At 30.1% G+C, this 25985-nt stretch overlaps 3 protein-coding genes across 3 annotated transcripts in view; 1 reads left to right on the top strand and 2 right to left on the bottom strand.

Moving 5' to 3' along the window:
* The first annotated feature begins 2644 nt into the window (after positions 1 to 2644).
* Positions 2645 to 25985, top strand: part of LOC144549417 (protein transport protein sft2-like) — a 67096-nt gene continuing 43755 nt past the window's right edge. Inside the window, exon 1 of the mRNA XM_078298144.1 lies at positions 2645 to 2663. The gene's annotated coding sequence lies outside the window, so the exon portion shown is untranslated. The remainder of the gene's footprint in view (positions 2664 to 25985) is intronic.
* Positions 8889 to 10837, bottom strand: LOC144549419 (F-box/FBD/LRR-repeat protein At1g13570-like). Its single transcript, XM_078298145.1, has 3 exons — positions 9781 to 10837; positions 9489 to 9641; positions 8889 to 9223 (listed from the first exon to the last, which is right to left on the bottom strand). The coding sequence occupies exons 1-3, from the start codon at positions 10093 to 10095 to the stop codon at positions 8897 to 8899; spliced, it is 795 nt and encodes a 264-aa protein (XP_078154271.1). The 5' UTR covers positions 10096 to 10837; the 3' UTR covers positions 8889 to 8896.
* Positions 18592 to 20903, bottom strand: LOC144549413 (F-box/FBD/LRR-repeat protein At1g13570-like). Its single transcript, XM_078298140.1, has 4 exons — positions 20814 to 20903; positions 19784 to 20629; positions 19466 to 19618; positions 18592 to 18954 (listed from the first exon to the last, which is right to left on the bottom strand). The coding sequence occupies exons 1-4, from the start codon at positions 20814 to 20816 to the stop codon at positions 18616 to 18618; spliced, it is 1341 nt and encodes a 446-aa protein (XP_078154266.1). The 5' UTR covers positions 20817 to 20903; the 3' UTR covers positions 18592 to 18615.

Here is a 25985-nt window from a genome sequence, read left to right as displayed (position 1 = left end):
TTTTTTTTTTTTTTTTTTTACTTTTTTTTTAAAACAGAAATTTTTTTTTTTTTTTTTTTTCTATTGAAAATATACATGAAAATTCGTATTTAGATTTATCAAATTTACACCAAAAATTTTTGTAAATCAAATATGAAATTTAAAATTATAGTCACATACACATACACATACACATACACATACACATACACATACACATACACATACACATATACATATACATATACATAAATAATATACGGTTACCATTTTTTTTTTTTTTTTTACTTTTTTTACTTTTTTTTAAAACATAAAATTTTAATTTTTTTATTTTTCTATTGAAAATATACATGAAAATTCGTATTTAGATTTATCAAATTTACACCAAAAAATTTTGTAAATCAAATATGAAATTTAAAATTATAGAAAAATACACATACACATACACATACACATACACATACACATACACATACACATACACATATACATATACATATAAATATACATATACATATACATATACATATTATTTTAAATTTCATATATAATATGTATATGTATATGGATATGTATATGTGTATGTGTATTTTTCTATAATTTTAAATTTCATATTTGATTTACAAATTTTTTTGGTGTAAATTTGATAAATCTAAATACGAATTTTCATGTATATTTTCAATAGAAAAATTAAAAAATTAAAAATTTTCTGTTTTAAAAAAAAGTAAAAAAAAAGTAAAAAAAAAAAAAAAAAAAAAAAAAAAAATTGGGTTCGGTTAACGGTTAAGCGAACCAACGAATCCGGTTAACGGTTAACCGGACTCTTTTAAAGGGTCCGGTTAACGGTTAACCGGTTTGGGTAGATTTCAAATTGAGGAGCCGGTTCGGTTAATTTTTAAAATTTAATTTATTTTTTGGATATAAATAAAAAAATCGGCGCTTGGAGTCTTGATTGATCTAATTAAGTTATGGTATTTTTTTTCTCTTCTCACTTGTTTCGATCCATTTGACTTTGATTTATAAAAATAGTTATCAATGGACAGCTTGATTACTTGAAAAAAATTAGCTTTTCTTAAAGCAAAAGCACTTAATTTTTACATTTAGCAATAGTCAAATTAAAAAAAATTATTTGAATCTAGCATAGACATATTAAAAAATCAGCATGAACTCTTGCTTACATAGACAAAATAAAAAAGAACTATCATTGTACCAGCTTGATTACATTTAGCATATATAGACAAATAAAAAAAATTAGACCTAACATGAACTTTTGTAAGATATTATTATTATGCAGTTGCATTTGAATCTTGTTTGAAATTATATAATTATGTTATTTCACATTCTTTATATTATTTTTTTTTCTTTTATGTACATTTGAAATTATAAGATTTGCATTTTTTTTATAGTAATTATACGATACGACTCTTGTATTTTTTTTTTTTGTTATTTCTCATTAATAATTTTTCATTATTTCTCATTCCTTGCAAAAAAATCACTTGAGTTGTAATTCTGTTAGGGGTGTAAATCAGGGGAGACTTCCTTAAGAGTCCAGTCCCGTAACATATAACCCTCAAATTAGTCCTCTGTTTCTCTTCCACTCATCGATAAACTACAACAAAAAATTACTTTTGACAACCAATATTTTGTACAATTAAATGTTCAACCCACCTAATTAAGAATTAATTAGAAAAGGCTAGCTGTGTATATCATTAGATGTCTCTTCATTTAATTGATTAATTGATTAATTGCACAACAACAAAAATTGCATGCAGCAAGTTAACTTAATGCAGCGCAAAACAATATAATTATAATTAAAATGAAAAGAAAAAATTAACTGGTGACCTGCATGAGTCAAATAAGCTCTGTCAATAACTTTAATCATTGTTCTCTCTGCCTTAATTCTCCGGGAAGAAGAATACCTCTTTCGAGTTTCAATCATCGCCATGTTCTCCGAATTCGCATCCTCTGAGGTAACCGAATATTTGAGATTAGATCAGGACCGTTCGATCAGAATCCAAGCCAATTCAGTTCGAGGTTGAATACCCGCATCCCCTTTAATATTCGTGCCAAAGAAGATCGGACGATCCACAACAAAGCTAAAATTTTCTGGAGGAGGGTTCAAATGCCTCCATTTTTTGTGCCTCCACCATGCCTCTATTTTTAAAAACTTTAATAATTCAAAATTTAAAACTTAAAAGTCAAAATTAGTTTTTAAAAGTTTTTTATTTTGACACGTACTAATTTAATAATTCAAAGTTTTTTACACGTAATAATTAAAAACTTAAATTATCTATGAACGTGTAAAAAATTTTGACATTTCAATTTTATTTTGGTTGTTATCAAGAGTTTGTAAAAACGTACTAATTTGAATGATTTCTAGATGTTGATTTTTGAACTCATTGATTCACATGAAAACAAAATTGAAATGTGATAATTTTTTATGAGTACATAGTTAAAATAAGATAGATTACATCTAATGATTTTATTTTAACTTTAAAATTTTAAATTTTGAGTTATTAAAGTTTTTAAAAATGAAGGAATGATGAAGACACAAAAAATGGAGGCATTTGAACCCTTCTCAATTTTCTGTTACCTCATATGAACAATTCATATTATCCTCTCGAACAAAATCGAACCTTTCTCTGCTCACCTCATTCACCCCTCCGCTCCTTTTCTAGATCAAGTATATCAAATCTCATCATAAAAGAAATGATATATGAATAACATAAGAGGATGGATCACTTGACAATCGTTACTAGGAAGTATTGACCATGAATTTCCAAAAGAAATAAAATAAAATTTAAGAGAAAATGTTTATGTCCACTGGATTTTGTCCACCATCTGTCTACAAACTTTATCCACTTGCCTTTAATAGCGATGGTCCCTACCTTCAACGGATATTCAAATCCTTCGCCGATTTAAACCTTCCCGATCAGATCATGGGTTACCTTTTTTTTTAATCTCATTTCTCAAACTGTCTTACCGATCGTGATTTCTACGGAGCTAGTCGATAACCCAAATGAAATTCAAAAAAGTTAAGCCGAGGAGCTTTTTGTTTCGTTCGCGAATCGCCTATTCAAATCCAAATGAAATTCCCGATCGCGAATCTCATTTTTGTTTCATTCGCGTCTCAGTCGCAGGAACCGAGGAGATATTCACTAATAATGAGCTGGTTCGATTTGCTTCAATCAAGTATCTCCGATCAGGGTCACAAGGGCTTCGATTAACCTGGTTCGATTTGCTTCAATCAAGCCCTTCGCTCTTCATTTGTCTCTATCCTTCATTTGCTTCAATCAAGTACGGGTTCAATTTCGGCTCGCTACTCCGAACAGTGAATGCATTGTTTCAAGCTTTGGTAAGAAATATTGTACATTTCTGATTCATTTTTCCTTTGCAATGTCGATTTTAATTGAGATTACTGACTCGATCTCATTTTTTATACATGATCGCAATGGAACCTTCAATCATGGAGCACGATCGAATAGAAGTTGTTTTTGTTGAAGAGCACGGCAAAATTCAAATCTAGTAAGTTATTTCTGTTGAATTTGTTGTTTTCATTGTATGCAGTAACAGATCTAGCATTTCAAATGAAATCTGGAGGAAAGAGATGATAGAGAGGTGATATGGAGTATTGATCTGTTAATTTTACTGTATTGTCCCGTTAATTTTACAGTATTCATCCTGTGGAAATCTGGAGGAAATAGATGATAGAGAGGCGATATGGAGTATTAATCTGTTAATTTTACAGTATTGCCTTGTTAATTTTACAGTATTCATCTTGTCATTTTACAGTATTCATCTTGTGAAAATCTGAAAGAAAGAAATGATTTGTTAATTTTATAGTATTTATCTTGTAATTTTACAGTATTTATCTTGTGAAAATCTGAAGGAAAGAGATGATAGAGAGGCTTCTTACTCATCCGAACAATGAACACAAGAGGTTTCTAATGTAAAAGTTATTTGTCCATAGTTTTTTTGTTGCTATTATGCTATTCTGAATGTTGCGGTGAATATTTTTATCTTGTGTTGAACAGATGTTGTTTGTGGTGAACATATGTTGTTTTGTGATGAACATATTTTTTGTGTGATGATGGATGTATGTATAGATTTGGCAATTTTAGAGTATACATGGTATTATTTTATGGTTTATATTTTGAAATTTTACAGTATACATGATTCTTTGTAGGTTGTAGTTTAAACTGAAATGTAGCATTTGTTACATTTTTATCTTACAGTATAGTGTTGGGGTTTTGACAGTTCAAACCCATTGATTTAGCTTAACAGCAGAAGTGTGTCAAACAAAATTTTTACGGTTAAGTTAAGCTAAGAATTAAACGAGGTATGTCAGGAAACTTTCCAAGGCGGTCCACCTTCAGTATTCCTTTGGCATCAAAACCTCATTTAATTCATTTACAGATCTACTCCATAATTGATTTTCTAAAGCATTAAATCTATTTACCAATTAAATAGATTAATATAACATGTTTATACCTCGTTACCAAAACTCAGTTGGAATGCAGATTAAGCGAGAAGAGCTACACCAAGGAAGGAATCGACTCGGAGTATCACACGTGTGATACCTCTATTGGTTATCCACCAGGACTAACTGGAGAGCTGTTTATTTCTTTTGCCAGAAATACCGTAAACCACAGTTTTCTGCAAAAACACTATTCACCAAAAAAGGGACAAAATAAATATATTTATGACTCAAATTTATTCCGTTCCACTTAAAAGAAAAACCAGAAATACCGCAGAGTTTGCAAAAATATATTATTTCTGAATCTCGTAATAACCGAAACCGGGGAAGAGAGAAATTTCGATTAATGAAATAATTAGATTAACACGTGAATTAGTAAGTTTCTCTTTCACCCTCACCCCTCTATTTATAGGTTTTGAGGAGGTTCGCAAAAGACCGAAATACCCCTCAAAACAAATCTATTTACCAAAATACCTTGACACCTCATGCTTTAATATGTGAAAAGACCAAAATACCCCTTCCACCTCATATGCCACCTTGCAAATCACATGGGGAGGTCGGCACCATGGTGAAAAGACCATTTTTCCCTTGGCCCATTAAGCATTAATAGTAAAAGGCTTTGATTTTGGGCTTTTGACTTTGGGCTTTTTAATTTTAATTAAGGCTTTGATTATTTTGGGCTTTTAAATCCATAATTCAAATCCATAATTAACAATTAAAATTTCAAATCAAATATATATAATTGTCATGTACAATTATATTTCTTTTCGGTTATTGTTCGGTAACCTTTATACAACGTAACGTGTACGTTTATAAATTAACTGTTGTTTTTGCTTGTCAATTTTATATGACATTTATAATTTAATTATATCACGTATAATTAATTATAACAATCTCAATATTAATTATAATCAATTTATAATTAATCAGTAAGATTCTTCAAGTAGCTCCTATATGGTGTGACCCAATAGGATCTGTGTTATGTTGGTAAATAGAGTTAAAACTGTTTTAACTTCTATAATCATGAGCGGCATCTGGCAGTATACATCATGACCATCCAATTACACAGATGATGTTGTATTGTACAATATCACAATCCAGTAAACAATTTACTTGTGTCTGTTCTTCTGTCTCATAGCTATCAGATCAGTTTCAAGGTAGATTTGTGTCATCCTTGCTAACTGAATCTTTTCTTGATCTTGAGTAGATTATCAAATATAATTACTCTTGTAATTATACCGCATGCAGATAATCTAACTCTACCAAGGGGCCCAGTGATGCTATAGCTCGTATAAAATACAAGGGACAAATAGTACTTTTGGCAGACTATCACTTCCTCAGCTAAGCTATACATATGGAAGTGCTACCGTTATGACTGCTTTTTACGGACAGCGTTAGATAACACTTACACATACATATTTCTTAGTGGGAACGATAAATACCTCATACTGTAGAACTTGACACTGAATGAAAATATTAATGACATGAACACAATTCTATTTAATGTTTCATTCGGGGTCTGTCAAATACCATGTTCCTAGAACATGTATCTATGTGATTAAAATGACATCTCGTGTCAGGTGGTTTGTAAAACTTAACCATCTTTTAATCCACATACTAACCTTATAGCGGTAATTAGTGTTCCTGCTAATTACCTTGGTCAGTGACCTTTTAAGAGTATATATCATCTATATTATGGAGTTTCACAATTTCAGTCATGAACTCGAAATGATCCATAAATCCAATAATACTCAAGGCAACAAAATGATATATAAATAAACATTCAATTCATGAACAAAGTTTTATGATAAATTATCGTATTATTGACTTCTAGATTATTACAAACTAGCATATAGATGGTATTATTTTATGGTTTAGTTTTAGAAATTTTATAGTATACAAGATTTAATTGAAAATTTACAGTATTATGTGAAAATTTTACAATATACAAGATTCAATTGAAAATTTACAGTATTATTTGAAAATTTTACAGTATACAAGATTCAATTTTACAGTATATATTTTACAGTATACAAGATATAATTGAAAATTCTACTGTATACAATATTCAATTTTACAGTTCTGCTGATTCAATTTTACAATATACAAGATTCAATTGTAAATTTTACTGTGTAGAAGATTCAATTTTACAGTATACAAGATTCAATTGTACAGTATACAAGATTCAATTTTTACAGTATACAAGATTCAATTTTACAGTATACAAGATTCAATTTTCCAGTATACAAGATTCAACCCAGTGCGGACGCTAATAATTAACTCTAACTGCCAATAACTGCTAATAACTAACTGCTAATAACTTCCTATAACTGTAATTTTTGAAAGTACAGTTTGAAAGTACATTTATTTTATCATGTTGTGCAAGTTGCAATCTTTTTCTAACTATCATGGGATCACTTCAAATAGTTACTGGATGTTTTGTGATTAACTGATATATTTTATGTGATATATTGTATAATTATACAGCATGTAGAAGTAATTTTACAGTATTCGCGCAAGTCAAACCTGTGGACAAATGGTGGACAAAAGACTGTGGACAATTAGACGCTTCCAAAATTTAAAACTAGAATTAATATTTTTTTCTGTTGGACATATAATTGGTCTTAACTATCACATCTCATACAATTTAAGTATTGTTTTGATGATCCATTAAGGATAAAGCGACTATTTTTTTTTCTTTTTGGAAAAAAAAAAGCAAAATCAATATTATGATGATAAAGTTGGAAAGATTTGAAACGCTACTTTATATACATTGATCACATCATAGCTTTCTAATTTAAATAAATTAATTCATTTATTATAATAGAATAATAATTACAAAGCTTTCGTAGCACTTCAAAATTTAAGATTAAGATGCATTTTACAAGTTTTCATTTTAATTGACATCGCGAAAAGTTTTTGATGAGTAAGCAAGACAAAGAGTAGACAGAGCTAGAGAGAGAAGAAGTTTTGCATGATCTATCATGCCTGTATTATTTTGTTTTGGATTTTAAATATCTCTTGAATTATGTGAAAATAGTAGCAATATTTTTTTTGAATGTAAGAAAATAGTAAAAAGTTGATAGCAAACAAATCTATATTTATGTTCACGTTAATAAGTTGATATGAACATGTTTTCAGTAATTGTATTTAGAAGTTTGCCAATAATTTTTTTACTTTTTAAATTAGATATAAGAGAAAATCAACTAATTAAAATAAATTGTAGCTAAGTCTGACTCAAGTCTCAGGAGATCTTAAGATTCATCAGCATGATTGCGTGGTGCCAACCATTTTTTTTTATTTTGCACTTTCAATTTTTTCTCTTAACACTTTTCTTTTATAAAATTTATAAAGTTTATTAACATGTTAAGTTTATAAAAGACATTTTGTTCGTTCTTATGAAGTCTCATACACATTTTTAAATTATTGTATTTAGCATAATATTTGAATATTAACTTGTAATTATGATTCTATACCTGATGGCTATTGGGCAAATCACACTTTAATTTTTTTTTTCTTCGCTCAATTAAAAGTTAAAATCAAACGTAAATTGTGACGCCTAACTAAAATAGATTAATTTCATCTAAAAAATACAAATCTAGATTCGGATTCAGACTTAATTTGTTCTCTCAAACACAACCCAACCCGATTTGGATATAACTAGTTTTCTTTTGTTTTATCTTGGCGTTGTAATTTATACAGTACACCTTCATGAGTGTACATTTTGGAAATTCATATCATACAAAGATTCACATTTGGGAGTTTTACATTACTTTGTACAAGATAGTGTGATCTTTGTGGCCACTAATTCTGATGTTAAAAGATTTATGGAGCATCATAATAAAAATTGGATTGGCATGTTAATTAGACATATTTTTTTGTCATTTGGGCAACATAGATATTTGCATCCGTTCTCAAGCATGTATGGATAACATTTTGTTAATTTTATATACTAAGGTTCAATGGAGTAGATAGCATAGTGATAACTTAATAATTTGAAAAAGATAATAATTCGGAAAAGATTCGATCGGTAGGATCACATATTTGTAAATCAAAATTATAAAAAAAAAAAATCTCCCAGGAAATCAAAAAAATAAAATTTATTCGCAGAAGTTTGTGAAAAATTCGCAAATAATTTGTATATTTTGAAAAAAGTTCATCAAATTCAATAATAATTCACAAAAAAATCCAAAAAATTGAATAATAAGCAAATTGATTCGCCAACAACTCAAATCCGAATTATTCGTGAATCTTATTACTATGGTAGATAAATATGTAAGGTGGTCCATTAGTGCCAGAAAGAAAATCAAGTGCTTCAATAATCAATATAATAACTGATCATAAAGGGCAAATACTAATTAATACATAAAAACCTAATACAGAAGTGCAAAGTGCATGATACCCCTCAAACATAAAATTTTCTTAAAATGTCACCACTATTCATTCATCAACTCCCTTTGTAAAAACAATTTCATCACCTCCCTCAGAAAAAACAACTTTACATTTCTCTGATAACTTCGGTAACTCGAGCATCTGAGAAAATACCGTGTCATCGCCTAACTCAGTGACATGGAATTTTTCTAATAGAGGTGCAGTGATTAACACAAATTCCGCAAATTCTAGCATCGACTTGGAGCATTGTAAGGACAACTCATTGCCGTGTTCATAAATAACGGATACAAACTCCAGACACTCAAACAAGCAATCTCGGATTTCTTTCGATTCCCATAAACCTTGAACATGCCCTTGATCCCCAAAAGCATAAAACTGAAAATTGGTTAAAAAATATAAAAATAAGAAGCCATGTCAGTGGTATGATTAGACAGTATGAATAAATAGAAAGATGTAATTAATTAATTTGCTGATAACATATGATTATGGGAATTATGGGGGTCAATAAGCTTATTTGTAGCAATTTTATCTAAAACCCAACCCATCAAACATGAAATTTTTAAATCTAAAAAGGAATATATAATAAAACATAAATAGAAAATTGATTAAATCATATATAACTTGTAGAGAAGTAGTGGACCTCTATATTGAGTTCTTTTAAGTTGGGTGCATTTTGCAACAAGCAAAGAGCAGTGGCAATCTCATCCGGGCCAATACGTAGCTCCAGAGAAATCTCTGTCAAATTATTGAAGACAACTGGTAGATTCTCTGGAACAGGTCCCATGGCCAAGTACTTGCAAAGAAAGTAGTAAAAATCATAATTTTTCATAAGACAACTCTTTGCCAGTATCAGTTTTTTTAATAATTATTTTGAGGCTTAATTAATTATAACATAACCATTCTATACAAAAGTTCAAATATATGAATCTTACATCAGAGAAAGCACCAGTTATCTTTAGGTTTTGAATGTTAGAAAGGCGACCGAGAGCACGTGTAATGTTGCTTTCCTTGCTATGTTTTGCTCCGCTTAACTTTTGAAAATCTTGATTAATTGGATTGAGATAAACGCATGCCGAGGCCAATTTCGGAGTTTCCAAATAGATATCATGAAATTCACCCATAATATCCAAAGAAATGAGGTTTGGTGCGAGGATCCGAAGGCAACCTTGTTGGAGAAATAAATGAAGTGTCAAGTGATATAGCAAAGGGCAATTCGAAACCAATTTCTCTATGCCGAACCCTGGCATAGAAAAATAAGAGAGGTAGAGTGTGTGTAAAAAAGGAAAGCCATTGAAAAACCGAGGAACATTGAAAATGCAATATGATAGATTCACGCGTTCTAACGCAAGGCAAGAGATGAATCGGAAAGGAATATAGCATTTTTTGTTAAAACAAAAAACTTAGCTCTAGATCACTGATATTATTTCTTGACAAAATAAGCATCCATCGGCCTATCGCCTCATTGCAATCATGCTTACTATCATGTTTGAATATTTGAATCGGACCCTGATGAACCCGTAATACTTGGTCTACCATTTTAATAAAACCCAACTTGGTAGAATTTTCTTCAAAGACCAAATTTGGAATCCAAGTCCATGAATCAATCCACTTGCTCGAAAGGATGCTTGTTCTGACAACCTCTTTCAGTGGAAGTTTCAGTAAAATTTTCTCTTTTAGATCAGCTGGCAAGTTGATGATATAATCATGGTTGATATCAATATTATCTCTGTCTTTTTGGAGCTCAGGTTTTTCCATTGATAATTTTAAATCAATTTCAACCTGCAAGTAGCATTACCAACTTATTATATTTTGATTAAAATGCATCTCACTAAACAAAACAAAAAAGCCAATAATTGTAAAGTAAATGTAGGGAACATATTTTTGAAAAATATTATTCCATGTTAAAAAAAAAATTTGTAAATGTGTTCTTAATTATTAAAAAAAATAAAATGACATGAACACCCAAATAAAAGTAAGAAATACACTAACCATGCATTATTTCTCTCGGAGAGCAACAAAATATAAGTTCATTGCAATCATGAAACAGAGAAAATAAAGAAACAGAGAAGAGGAGCTGATATATTACCAGCAGTAGAAGTAGAAACAGAAGAAGATGGAGCTGTGGTGTGAGGAACAAAAGAAAACTAAATCGTTGGAAGGGAGAAGAAATTAAGAGAAGAAGCGAAAGATTGGAGCGAGGGTACAAAAGAAAGAGAAGAGAGAACACACCTGTCCAACTTAGAGAAAGAGAGAGAAAAGGACTGACACAGGAACCCATACGGAACCAAGAAGAGAGACGCGGTGTCAGCGCGTCAAGACAAACGGTATTAATAATATTAGAATTCGTATCCTCTGCGTTAACTCAAAAGGGAATCTTTTGCGTTAATGAATTGTAATCTTCCAATCTGTTTTATGATTTCTGCAGACTAAATTTGTATTAATATTAAAAAATTCATATATCATAAGCGAGAACCGAATTGATTCCGTTTAAAATCAGACGCCTATATCATAAGCGAGGACCGGATTGATTATGTTTAAAATCATACGATTAAGATTCACTGCGCACCATGGCAAACCATGAAGCCTCCCCTCAAATAAATAATTATAACACCATCAAAATCAACCAAGAAAAGCTCACTGCGCACCATGGCAAACCATGAAGCCTCCCCCACGCTCATCGGACTTCTCAGGAAGGCCGCCCAATCTCCTTCGCTGGAAAGTTTGAAATATCTCATTCAATTCGTACAACCAGAAAATTGCAGATGAAGGCACCGAAAATAGCCAGGACAAGTTGACCTGAAAATTTCCGGTTAAAATTTCAACTAGAAAATACAACACGTTTCGAAAATTTCAACCAGAAAATACAACACGTTTTGAAAATACAACCAGAAAGTTAAAATATAATCATAAACAAGTACATGAAATTTGCAGATGAATTAAGGCACCGAAAATATCTCATTCGTAAGTTAAAATTTATTAGTTTGAAATATCGATCTCATTCGTACAACCAGAAAGTTTGAAATATCTCATTCGTACCCTGGAAAGGTTAAATTACGTACAACCAGGAAATTGAAAAGCAGTCTTCCAATAAAACAAAACACAGCTGTGCCAAACACATGAAGGCACCGAAAATAGCCAAAACATGGAAAGATATTTTGAAAAGCAACAGTAGACAGGACACAAAATGTAAATCTAAGCCTCGGCAAAGCGGGCTAAGGACACTATGGTATTCATAAGTCTGAGATTGGAGCGACATCTACAAAATGATCAGTCCCTGTTGAAGTCCTCAGTGCCTGGCAGATACAAAATGGGATGGTCTGCAACTGGTAGTGCCTCCGGTTCCATAGTTTGAAGAGGAATTGCATCAAGATCAGTTGGCAGCCACAGTGCTACACCATCCTTGATTTTCTTGTGAGCTGATTCTGTCCGATAAGAAACAAGAGAAATTGTAATTAGGATAATATTTCGAGCTGTTTTTGTAAGTTTGTTGTTAAAGCAAACATCATTCCTATGTTTCCAAATTATCCAATATAAAGAACTATAGACTATCAAGAAAGCCATTTGGTCATCTGAAGTTAAAGGCAATGAACACTAGAAAGATGCCACTGGTCAATAAGAGACCAATCACCAAATTAAGTACATCAACGACTTGCCAGATGGCACACTGCTAGAGGCCGACTGGAAGCTACCAGCTGGGAGCTCCCTTACTCCTTTTATAACCCTGCATTATTTAAAAAACAAATAGTACAGTTCTGGACCAGAACTTGACCATGTGTAAGATTCTATTATGAAAATGATAAAACAAAAGCACTATATAATAATATATATACTATTCGCTTAAGTCAAACATATAATGCTTTAACTAATTAAAAACTGAATAACCAATCAGTCTCAAAATGTACACTTCATTACGTGTTTCATCATATGAAAACACTCCAAATTAATGTACCTTAACCTTATATACATACGTTTAGACATATTTAAATATCTACCATTGAAAACTTAGGTAATAATACTTAAAAAAATGATAAGAAGGCATAAAACATACCAAGATATTATTTATGAATTCAAATATTAAAAAATAGACAAAATTATTAACCATTTGAAAATCGAAACGGTATTGTCATTTATTTAAATATATATATATAGAGAGAGAGAGAGAGAGTAAGGCTATGCTACTTCGTGAATTAATGGGGGTGTTTTAATTCGCGCTCATATCTCTAGTTTCAAAGTCTAAAATAACCGATCCAAACCGTTAGATATTTAATCTATATTAAAATGTACTTGGAGACCAAATTTTACATTTTTTGAATTTTTTTTACTATTTATTAAGATGGTTTGAAAATTGTTATTTTTTAATGGTGCAGAATTTTAATAAAAACAACAATTTTCAAACCATCTTAATAAATAGTCAAACAATTCCAAAAAAATGTAAAATTTGGTCTCCAAGTACATTTTAATATAGATTAAACATTTAACGGTTTGGATCGGCTATTTGGACTTCAAAACTAGATATATGAGCGCGAATTAAAACACTGTCATTAATTCACGAAGTAGCGTAGCCTTACTATATATATATATAGATGAGCTACGGTGAGTTGCGAAGTAAAGCGACTATTCTACTTCACACTCATGTTTTGCGATTTTAAAGTTCAAAACGTCGATCTGAACCGTTCATCTTGTTCTCCATATTACAATGTGCTTGGAGACCAAATTTTATATTTTTTAGAATTTTTTTATATTTATTAAGCTACTTTGAAAATCACTGATCCGGTTGTCCAGAAATTTTTACTGTTCACCCAGATTTTCAGATTTTCAAAGTGGCTTAATGAATAGTAAAAAAATTCCAAAAAATCTAAAATTTGGTCTCCAAGCACATTTAAATATGGAGATCACATCTAACGGTTTGGATTGACGTTTTGAACTTTGAAAATGAAGATATTGCGTGAAGTAGAAATGTGTTTTACTTCACAACTCACCGTAGCCCACCTCATATGTATGTATGTATGTATGTGTGTGTGTATATATATATATATAGAGTTAGGCTGGGGTGCTATGGATAGCATAGTGGCCTCCCGTGCTACGGCTCAATATTCGAGTTTTCAAAATCCAAACGGTCGATCCGAACCGTTCATCTTATTCTCCATATTAATATCTGCTTGGAGACCAAATTTTACATTTTTCTGAATTTTTTTACTATTTATTAAGTATTTTACAAAATTGTTGATCCAACGGTTTTACTGTTTTGTGCAGCCACCGTTGGATCAATAATTTTGTAAAATACTTAATAAATAGTAAAAAAAATCAGAAAAATATAAAATTTGGTCTCCAAGCAGATATTAATATGGAGAATAAGATGAACGGTTCGGATCGACCGTTTGAATTTTGAAAACTCGAATATTGAGCCGTAGCACGGGAGGCCACTATGCTATCCATAGCACCCCAGCCTAACTCTATATATATATATACACACACACATACATACATACATACATACATATGAGGTGAGCTACGGTGAGTTGCGAAGTAAAATGCATTTCTACTCCACGCCGTATTTTTATTTTGAAACTCCAAACAACCGATCTGAACCGTTAGATGTTTAATCCATATTGAAATGTGGTTGGAGACCAAATTTTACATTTTTTTGGAATTTTTTTACTATTTATTAAGCATTTTTTAAAATTGCTGTTTTGCTGTAAACAGTAAAAACAGTAAAATTTTCTGGACCATCAAATCAGCGACTTTCAAAATTGCTTAATAAATAGTAAAAAAATTCAAAAAAATGTAAAATTTGGTCTCCAAGCACATTTCAATATGGAGAACAAGATGAACGGTTCGGATCGACGTTTTGAACTTTAAAATCGCAAAATATGAGCGTGAAGTAAAATAGTCGCTTTACTTCGCAACTCACCGTAGCCCATATCTCTCTCTATATATATATATAAATGTTTCTATATGTGAGAAAAGATTTAAAATGTTTCTTTATATATGTTAATTACATCAACGCTTTCTATTTAAATAAATAAATTAATTTATCATAATATATAATAATTAAGTGAAAGTTTTCGAAGCACTTTATTGTTAAAATTGAACATCTTTTTATTTTTTTTAATCTGAACTTATTAAAAGTTTTTTTTTTTTTTGGTGTGATTTAGTATATAGTGACTTCAAATTAAAAATTTAGAGGCACTTACAAGTTTTCATTTTAATTGACATCACGAAAAGTTTCAGATAATCAGTAAGTGAGACAAAAAAAAGGGAGAGAAAGAGAGGGAGAGAGAGTGACAGGAGTTTTGCATGAGTTTATCATGCCTTTATTATTTAGTTCTAGATTTAAATATCTCTTGAATTATTTGAAATACTAGCTATAATTTTTCTCATGTAGAAAAATAGTAAAAAGTTGCAAATAGATCTATATTATGTTCAAATATATAATTTAATCAAAACGTGTCTTCAGTAGTTACATTTGTGAATTTGCATATAGTTTATGAATTTTAAAATAAGATATTAGAAAAAAATCAACCGTATTAACTACTTATTTTGGTTGAATAAATTTAATTAATGGGTAATGTCAATTCCAATATAAACTGTGTTTTTTTTGTTATGCAACATCAATGTGTTTGTCTTGTTATATATATCTCTGCTTTGTTCATGGTTTTATTTGAAAAAAAAATTATCCAAATTATTTCCAATAATGATAATTGTATCTTTATTTTTAAATATTTGATTATTATGTATATACATCTGTTTGCTAATTAATACAAATAATATCAAATATTTATGTAAGTTGAGTAAATGTATCAAATATATATGTTGAAATTAATTTTAGTGTTAAATTATAGTGTTGTTAAATTTGATATTTTATTAGTTTCAACATAAAACTAATTACTTTTAAAATATAATCATGAAGGAAAATGCATGTATGAATGAGTTATTTGAAAAATAATGATCAACTTACTTTCAATTATTGTTTCAGTAAATTAAACACTGACCTATCGTCACGATCAAAACTCAAACGGCACATTTCGTCACACTTAGATAACCGGAATGTTTCTTTCTGATTTTGTAATTTAAAATAAAAATAAAAATGATGCTATTCATTTATTTCAATATTTGTAATTCTATGAATATAAAAATCGGGCAAGAATTAATCCAAACTAGTGCACTAAAAAAAAAAATGATTTAGTTACTTTATCTAAACAACTTTTAAAAATTAATAGTTTGTAATGAGATTACAGATTCAAAATCTGACTAAAAAACTCTTCGTAGATATTAAAAAGTGTTGAATAAATTGACGCCTAATCACTAATTTAAAAGAAAGAAAAACAATAGCATGCATGACGATCACAGTTTGAAATTGTAGACGATAGATGGGGAGGGTTTAAATGAAAATTAAAAACTAATTAACAAAAAAATAGTACAATTTAAAAAACATTTAAATAAAATTGAAAATGAAAATTGATTTAGGTATATTATTGGATTCATAGATGAGGAGGATTCAAATGTCCCTATTTTTGTGCTTCCATCGTCATGCTTCTATTTTAAAATAAAACTTTAATAACTCAAAATTTAAAACTTAAAAGACAAAATAAAGCGGTTGGATATGATATACATTATTTTGTTTGTCAATAAGAACTTGTAAAAATGTACTAGTGTGGATAATTTATAGACGTTGGTTTTTCAACTTATTAATTCACATAAAAAATAAAATCAAAATGTGATAATTTTTTATGAGCACAGAGAGAAAATAACATAAATCACATCTAACGGTATTATTTTGACATTTATGATTTAAATGTTGAGTTATAAATGTTTTAAAATTGAAGGCATTTGAATCCTCATTTTCGTAGATAGCCTAACAATGAAATTTTATGCAATTTAAGTATTGTTTGATGAAAACAAAGTTAATCTATGACTGTTAAAATTTCAAATTATTTGATGGGTGGTAAAAAGGATATCAAATCTCATCATAAAAAAAATGATATATGAATAACATAAAAGGATAGATCACTTGACAATTGTAATTTGGACAGTCTTCACCATGAATTCTCAAATGAAATAAAATAAACTTGAAAACTAAGAAATATTTTTTTTATTGAACTGGTCTTAACTATCACATGTCATACAATTTAAGTATTGTTTTTATGACCCATTAAGAATAAAGTGACTATGTTTTTCTTTTTGGGAAAGAAAAAGAAAGCAAAAATCAATATTATGATGATAAAGTTGGAAAGATTTGAAATGCTACTTTATATACGTTGATCACATCAAAGCTTTCTAATTTAAATAAATGAATTCATTTATCATAATAGAATAACAATTACATGAAAGCTTTTCGTAGCACTTTATTATTGTTAAAATTGAACTTCTTTGAAAAAAAAATTTATTTCAAACTTATTAAAAGTTTTTTTTGTGTGTGATTTAGTATATAAGTAAACATTTCAAAATTTAAGGTTAAGAGGCATTTTACAAGCTTTCATTTTAATTGACATTGCGAGAAAAAGCGAGACAGAGAAATAGACATAGAGGTAGAGAGAGAGAGAAAAAGAAGTTTTACATGATCTATCATGCCTATATTATTCAGTTTTGGATTTTAAATATCTCTTGAATTATGTGAAAATAGTAGCTATATTTTTTTGCATGTAAGAAAATAGTAAAAAGTTGATAACAAACAAATCTACATTTATGTTCACGTTAATAAGTTGATCTGAACATGTTTTTTTCAGTAGTTGGATTTAGAAGTTTGCAAACAATTTTTTAATTTTCAAATTAGATATAAGAGAAAATCAACTGATTAAAATAAATTGCAACTAAGTACTCTAACTCAAGTCTCAAGAAATCTTAAGATTAATCATAAATGTGCCAATCACATTTTTTAATCAGCAATTGTTCCTAAATCTTAAAATGAAATCTCAAATTTATTTTTAAAGTATCATTTTTAGAATAGTGTTTGATTAACTTGTAATTATGATTTTATACCTGATGGCTATGATATATGCAAATCACTCTTTTTTTTTCTCAAAAAAACGAGCCCAATTTTTTATTCATTTTTGCCCTTTAATTTTTTTTCCTGCTCAATTAGAAGTCAAAATCAAACGCAAACTGTGATGCCTAACTAAAATAGATTAGTATCATCCAAAAGCCAAGACCGTGCACTTTTAGTGTTCCTCTTTTTTTTGGAGCTTCATATCGTACAAAGATTTACATTTGGAGTTCTACATTACTTTCTAAAAGATTGTTTAATCTTTGTGGCCACCAATTTCAACGTTAAAATAATTATGGAGCATCAAAATAAAAATTGGATTGACATGTTAATTAGGCATATTTTTTGTCATTTGGACAACATAGAAATTTGCATCCGTTCTGAAGCATATATGGAACATTTTGTTAATTTTATATACTAAGGTTCAACTGAGTAGTTAGCATAGTCACAATTTAATAATTCGTCAAAGATTAAGCGAGGTCAAAAATTCGTAATTTGAAAATAATTCAAAATTATATATTCTGAGAAAAGAAAATTCACAAGAGAGCAAAAGAAAATTATTCACGAAAGTTTGTAATAAGTTTGCGAATAATTCATAAAATTTGGAAAAAATTTGTAGAGTTTGTGAATAATTCAGAAAAAATTCAAAAACCGAATAATAGGCACATTGATTCACAAATAATTCGTGAGTGCAAATACTAATTAATACATAAAAACCTAATACAGAAGTGCAAAGTGCATGATACCCCTCAAACATAAAATTTTCTTAAAATGTCAACACTATTCATTCATCAACTCCCTTTGTAAAAACAATTTCATCACTCTCTTCATCACCTCCCTCAGAAAAAACAACTTTACATTTCTCTGATAACTTCGGCAACTCGAGCATCTGAGAAAATACCGTGTCATCGCCTAACTCAGTGACATGGAATTTCTCTAACAGAGGTGCAGTGATTAACACAAATTCTGCAAATTCTAGCATCGACTTGGAGCATTGTAAGGACAACTCGTTGCCGTGTTCATAAGTAACGGATACAAACTCCAGACACTTAAACAAGCAATCTCGGATTGCTTTTGATTCCCATAAACCTTGAACATCCCCTTGATCCCCAAAAGCATAAAACTGAAAATTGGTTAAAAAATATAAAAATAAGAAGCCATGCCAGTGGTATGATTAGACAGTCTGAATAAATAGAAAGATGTAATTAATTAATTTGCTGATAACATATGATTATGGGAATTATGGGGGTCAATAAGCTTATTTGTAGCAATTTTAGCTAAAATCTAACATATCAAACATATTGTTTTACAAAAGAAAGGGGCTCAGTTAACGAGTCCGTATCGTTTCAAGGTACCACATAAGTGAGACCCACAACTTTACGGTTCAAATTTACTCCCAGTCGGACCAAATTCAACCCGGTGCCTATTTAAAAATAGGGGGTCATCTTTAAGATTTGTGCCAGGTTAAAAGAATGGTAAGGATTTAGTACTTGGATGTACAGTACCAGAGGTGATCCGAATTCTCTGTTGCGAATAACTGAGCATTCAGTTCTGCCCCCAAAATCTAAAAAGGAATATAAAACGAAAATAGAAAATTGATTAAATCATATATAACTTGTAGAGAAGTATTGGACCTCTATACGGAGTTCTTTTAAGTTGGGTGCATTTTGCAACAAGCAAAGAGCAGTCGCAATCTCATCCGGGCCAATACGTAGCTCCAGAGAAATCTCTGTCAAATTATTGAAGATAACTGGTAGATTCTCCGGAATAGGTCCCATGGCCAAGTACTTGCAAAGAGAAGTAGAAATCATAAACATCAAATCAAAAATAAGTCATAATATTACAGCATCAGACAATTCTTTACCAGTATCAGTTCCTTTTATTATTATTTTGAGGATTAATTAATTAGAATATAACCATTTTGTACAAAAGTTCAAATATATGAATCTTACATCAGAGAAAGCCCCAGTTATCTTTAGGTTTTGAATGTTAGAAAGGTGACCGAGAGCACGTGTAATGTTGCTTTCCTTGCTATGTTTTGCTCCGCTTAACTTTTGAAAATCTTCATTAATTGGATTGAGATAAACGCATGCCGAGGCCAATTTCGGAGTTTCCAAATAGATATCATGAAATTCACCCATAATATCCAAAGAAACGAGGTTTGGTGCGAGGATCCGAAGGCAACCTTGTTGGAGAAATAAATGAAGTGTCAAGTGATGTAGCAAAGGGCAATTCGAAACCAATTTCTCTATGCCGAACCCTGGCATAGAAAAATAAGAGAGGTGAAGTGTGCGTAAAAAAGGAAAGCCGTTGAAAAACCGAGGAACATTGAAAATGCAATATGATAGATTCACGTGTTCTAACGCAAGACAAGAGATGAATCGGAAAGGAATATAGCATTTTTTGTTAAAACAAAAACTTAGCTCTAGATCACTGATATTATTTCTTGACAAAATAAGCATCCATCGGTCTATCGCCTCATTGCAATCGTGCTTACTATCAAGTTTGAATGTTTTAATCGGACCCTGATGAACCCGTAATACTTGGTCGACCATTTTAGTAAAACCCAACTCGGTAGAATTTTCTTCAAAGACCAAATTTGGAATCCAAGTCCATAAATCGATCCACTTGCTCGAAAGGATGCTTGTTCTGACAATCTCTTTCAGTGGAAGTTTCAGTAAAATTTTCTCTTTTAGATCAGCTGGCAAGTTGATGAGATAATCCTGATTCAAATCAATATTATCTCTGCTTTTTTGGAGCTGAGGTTTTTCCATTGATAATTTGTAATCAATTTCAACCTGCATGCAAGTAGCATTACCAACTTATTATATGGTTATTAATGAATTGATTAAGATTAAAATGCATCTCACTAAACAAAAAAATATTATTTAATTTTAAAAAAAAAATTGTAAATGTGTTCTTAATTTTATTAAAAAAAATTAAAATGACATCAACACCCAAAAAAATTAGAAATACACTAACCATGCATTATTTCTCTCGGAGAGCAACAAAATATAAGTTCATTGCAATCATGAAACAGAGAAAATAAAGAAACAGAGAAGAGGAGTTGATATATTAATTACCAGCACTCCAGCAGTAGAAGTAGAAACAAAAGAAGATGGAGCTGTGGTGTGAGGAACAAAAGAAAACTAATTAAATCGTTGAAAGAGAGAAGAAATTAAGAGAAGGAGAGAAGATTCGACCGAGGGTAAAAAAAAAAAAAAAAGAAAGAGAACGAGAGAAGACACCTGTCCACCTTTGACAGAATAAGAGAGAGAGGGTCTGACACGGGAATGCATACGGAACCAACAGAAGAAGAGAGAGGACGTGTCGGCGTGTGAAGATACGAATTCGTATCCTCCGCATTAACTCAAAAGGGAATCTTTTGAGTTAATTAATATGAACCGTTTGATTTTGAACGGAGTCAATCCAGCTCCTGCTTATAATATAGGAGCCCTTTAATATTAGTGTAGATCTAGTCCACAACAATCTTGAAACAATTTGGATGGGTAAGATTCATTAAATGAAAAGATTTCCTTTTGAGTTAATGCAGAGGATATGAGAAGCGATGCTACGGTATTAATATTATCCGTCCGTTATGCTTTTAAATTTTAACTATAATATACCGCTAGAGGTGTTTACTGGAATACTGGGTGCGGTTTAGTTTGAACCAAATGGTTCGTTTTTTTTCGGTTAATGGTTCAGTTCGGTTTGTTTTCTAAAACCGAATTATAACTTCGGTTCAGTTCGATTTGGAAATTTTCAAAATCAAAATAATTGAACTGATCGAACTTTTATATATTATGAATTTGGTCCGGACTATCCTGGTTTATTTCTTAATACCCCGGTTTATTTTCTTAATCAATTGCTTTAAATATTTCGGTTTATTTTTTAATATCTTGGTTTATTTCTTAATACTCCAATTTATTTCTTAATATACTTCGGTTTATTATAAATCAATTATTTTAAATAAAAAAATTAATATATTTCGGTTTGAACCGAACAAACCAAAGAAATATAAATAAATTTTTGGTTTGGTTCGATTCGATTCGGTTGCAATGCTAAATCGGTAGAAATCGAATTATAACTTTGGTTTGCCTAGATCGGTTCAGTTTCAACCGAACCAAACCGATGAACACCCCTATATACTGTGTAGTTCAAAAGTAAAGCTTACCAAGTCTTCAAACAGTAAATTTATAACTCCAAAATTTATTGAATTGATTTGACTTCAAATGATAAATTTAAACCATTGAAATCGGTCTACTTCACAAGTTTTGAGTGTACATACAAAATTTTCGAATTCATTTAGTACAAAATTAAGCGGTAAAAAAAATAAAGGTTTATGAATTACTCTAATTCATTCATTTTTAATTATTTTTTACCGTTTAATTTTGTACTAACTGAATTTGAAATTTTGAAATTTTTTTATATACATGCATCACTCGTGAAGTAGATCAGTTTCAACGGTTTACATCCGTTTGAAACCAATTCAATAATTTAAAGTTATATTCATCAAAAAAGTTTGAGGAAAATAGTGCATACTAACTTTATTTGTAATTATTATATATTATGAAATCTTTTCATTATTTACTATTATAATTAGATAAATATTATAAATTTTAATATTTTTTAATAAATAATAGTATTGTGAAACGGATATCTAATTTAATATTATATTTATATTTATATATGTTTAATATCTGATGTGTATTACTCGAAAAATAAAAGCATATATAAATATAATTATACCAATAATAATCCGTATCCGAATCGTTTGCACTCTTATCAGTGGAATTAATCTTTGATAATCAGATTCATATCGTAAGAAGTACAAAGAAAGTGTTAAAGTTCCAGTATTAAATCTACAATAACTACAAGTATTAATTTGTTCAGTTCATTTAAAATTAAAATAAATTAATTAAAATTTTGTTCTGTTTTTAAAAATATAACCGAACTAATTAAAATAAATTTATCGACCAAAATAAAACCGATCTAACAGATCGAATAAGAAGATTAATCATAAGAATAAACAAATTTTGTTATTTTTTTAAAATTTTCTTTAAGTTGGATTTAGAAAATTGTTTGGTTCGGCTAATCGGTTTTAAATTGAACCAAACAGTATACGTTATGTCATATTTGAATATTTTTAAATATTTGGTTTAGACGGAGAACGGTTTTAAAATTTTCAGTCAGTTCAGCTAACTAATTTCAAAATTTCTAAACTGAACTGGACAATTAAATCAATTTTGAAAAATGAACCAAACCATCTCATTTAACCGGAAAACCAAACCGACCCATTTAACCGAAAAACCAAACCATTTAATCTGAATTCTCTCGATTCAGTTTAAAATTATTTAAACCGGAACTGATAAATATATTAACCGGAACTGATAAAACCAAACCATTTAATCTGAACACTCCATAACAATGACCGTTCCATTCAAAATTAAATATATTAGTACATAAATTAGATATATAAATAGATGTAGTTGGGATGGGAGCCGAGTAGGTTTGATATTTATTGCACTCAATTTGGATTTGATAAATAGTGCTTTTATCTGATTTTATTTTAAGAAGTGTGTATTGTTTTACTCAATTTGGATTTGATAAATAGTGCTTTTATCTGATTTTATTTTAAGAAGTGTGTATTGTTTTACTCAATTTGGATTTGATAAATAGTGCTTTTATCTGATTTTATTTTAAGAAGTGTGTATTGTTTTGCTATCTGTGTGTTCATTTCAATATTTATACATATTAAATGCACTTGAAGCAAATCAGACAAAAACACTGTCCGAACTCGAACTCAATTTGATGAAGTATGGTCCGGTGTCACTTCCATTTCTAGTTTTTAAAGAAAATTAATTTCTTTTAAATAATTATCTTATTTTTACTTCTGAGCATATTTAATTAAGAGTAAGGCTTAGGTGTATGCTATAGATAGCACAAGCACTTTTGTGCTACGGTCTCAAATATTTATCGTATAGACTTCAAGCTTTGATTTAAGTATCTCAATAAATTGATTATGTAATGAACTTCCAGAATACCAATTTTTATTATTTTTGAAACTTTTTTACTATTTTTTATTATTTATGAAAGATGACAAAAAATGACTTAAAAATAAAAGAAAATTAATAATGTTTTAGGCCATTTTTTGCCATATTTCATAAATCATAAAAAATAGTAAAATTGGTATTTTATGAGTTCATTATGTAACTACATTTACTGAGCTACTTAAATCGAAGTTTAAAAGTTATACAATAAGTTTTTAAGACCGTAGCATGGAAGGCCAAAGACATTGTGAGAAATTATTTTCCTAAAAAATCAACAAGTTTTAATTTTTGGACTGAAAATCTGTTATTTTTTAAAATATGGGTTGGAGGTTAAGTCACCTAACACATTTCAAACTCCTATAAATTAGTATAGAGGGTTTTCTCACTTTGTGAATTTCGAACTTATAACTTCTCACATAAAGACCACGTGCCTTTATCACTAGATCAAATGCAAGTTCTTTTGAAATTTTGTTATTGAATATGTTATTTGTAATGTTTGATAAGAGTTATATATGGATTTATTGCAAAAGCATGTTCTATAGCTTAAAAAAATCATATATGACGACTGAGAAGGTATTATTTGACAACAAGCAACTTAATTCTTAACAATAAATTTTTTAAAAGAAATCAAATAAAATCAAAATCTGAAATTAATTTCGGTATGTTGGACACAGATAACCTAATAATAATTTGATGTAATTTAAGTATTGTTTGATGATTATAGGGGTGTAAATGGATCAGGATTATCCAATCTGAATTTGCTCCGTATCCGTTTACAATCCGTATCCGGATAATTTATTGAATATGAACAACACTGTCGAATACGTAGGGGAGGACCCAATGTAGTCCAGGGGTAGCTGCCTCTTTGGATTTTCGAAAGTAGTAGAAAAAATAGGTTGATTTCGGTTTTGCCCCCCCCCCCCCCCCCCCCCCCCCCCCTGAAAATTAAGTTGCCTCTCTCTGGAAAAAAAAACAGGCCTGGTTCTTTCTCTTTTGATTACTGGTGAGAATAAGCCACGAGATTTTCTCTTTCTAATGAATTTTGTAGTTCTAAAAATCTTCTCTAAGCCAATTTTCATAAAACAAAAGAGGGAGAATAATCTTATAAAGGGGTCCCACATGTCATTGATCTAATAGAATGCTTCTTGTTTTATTTTAATTTTTGAATAGGCTTCGTTTATGGTGAGCTCATGATTTTTTTATGTTTTTCATGTTTTGGTCTATGTCATGTGGGTGTATCCAAAATGAAGGAATCACATTAAATGAAGAGTTCAAATTAATTCAAATAGTGTTTCTAACACACCCAAATTGCACCCAAATGTACATTAAATCTTATAAAATCCATATAAAATCAATTGTTTGGAAGTTTTTCGCGTTCTTCGTATCAAAATTTGCGGTTTAACACATTGAACATTATTATAGATTTTATGTTCAATAAATCCAAATCTCATTTTTGTGAATTTTAAAAAATTAGGTTTTAAGGCATTGAATCGACCCTAATGGTTTTGAACCCAGTAAACTATTTAAATCCGATTCCTGTCTCTTTCTGACAAAAATCCTGTGTCCACAGTACGGATAAGGATTAATTTGATTGATGCTAAACGGAACGGATATCCAGTAATATCAGAAAGGTGTCCACAGTACGGATAAGGATTAATTTGATTGATGCTAAACAGAACGGATATCCAGTAATATCAGAAAGGAAAGAGGGTACTGAAGCATATACCCGGACCCACTGGATATTCAGCTTTTCACGGATACCCCTCTGTCATCCGGAATCCCGACCGGCTGAGAGTAAATCTGAGCCGTCCGTCGTTTCAATTGGTCTTGAGTCAGGTACCTTGGCGCGGTTTTCGTGTGGGTGAAGTGAAACAACTTTTGTCACGTGGGTGAGAAGCGAACCAACTTTTGTGGTCGGGCCACGTGGCTGCATTGAAGAACTCCCGCATAGCGTAGACTTGATGCCGTACGTTATTTATACGTATATAACACCTGCAATCATAGTTTTATATCCTTTGTGGGACTAATATATGCATACAAACCGGATAAGCGTTTTCTTGAGAATGAGTTAAAGTGTTTTACTAACATCTGACATGTTTTTTTT

Source organism: Carex rostrata, chromosome 35 (assembly GCF_964058835.1).
Source record: "Carex rostrata chromosome 35, lpCarRost1.2, whole genome shotgun sequence".
Lineage (NCBI taxonomy): Eukaryota > Viridiplantae > Streptophyta > Magnoliopsida > Poales > Cyperaceae > Carex > Carex rostrata.
Note: the sequence above shows the minus strand (reverse complement) of the source record. Positions and strands in the feature narration are given on the sequence as shown.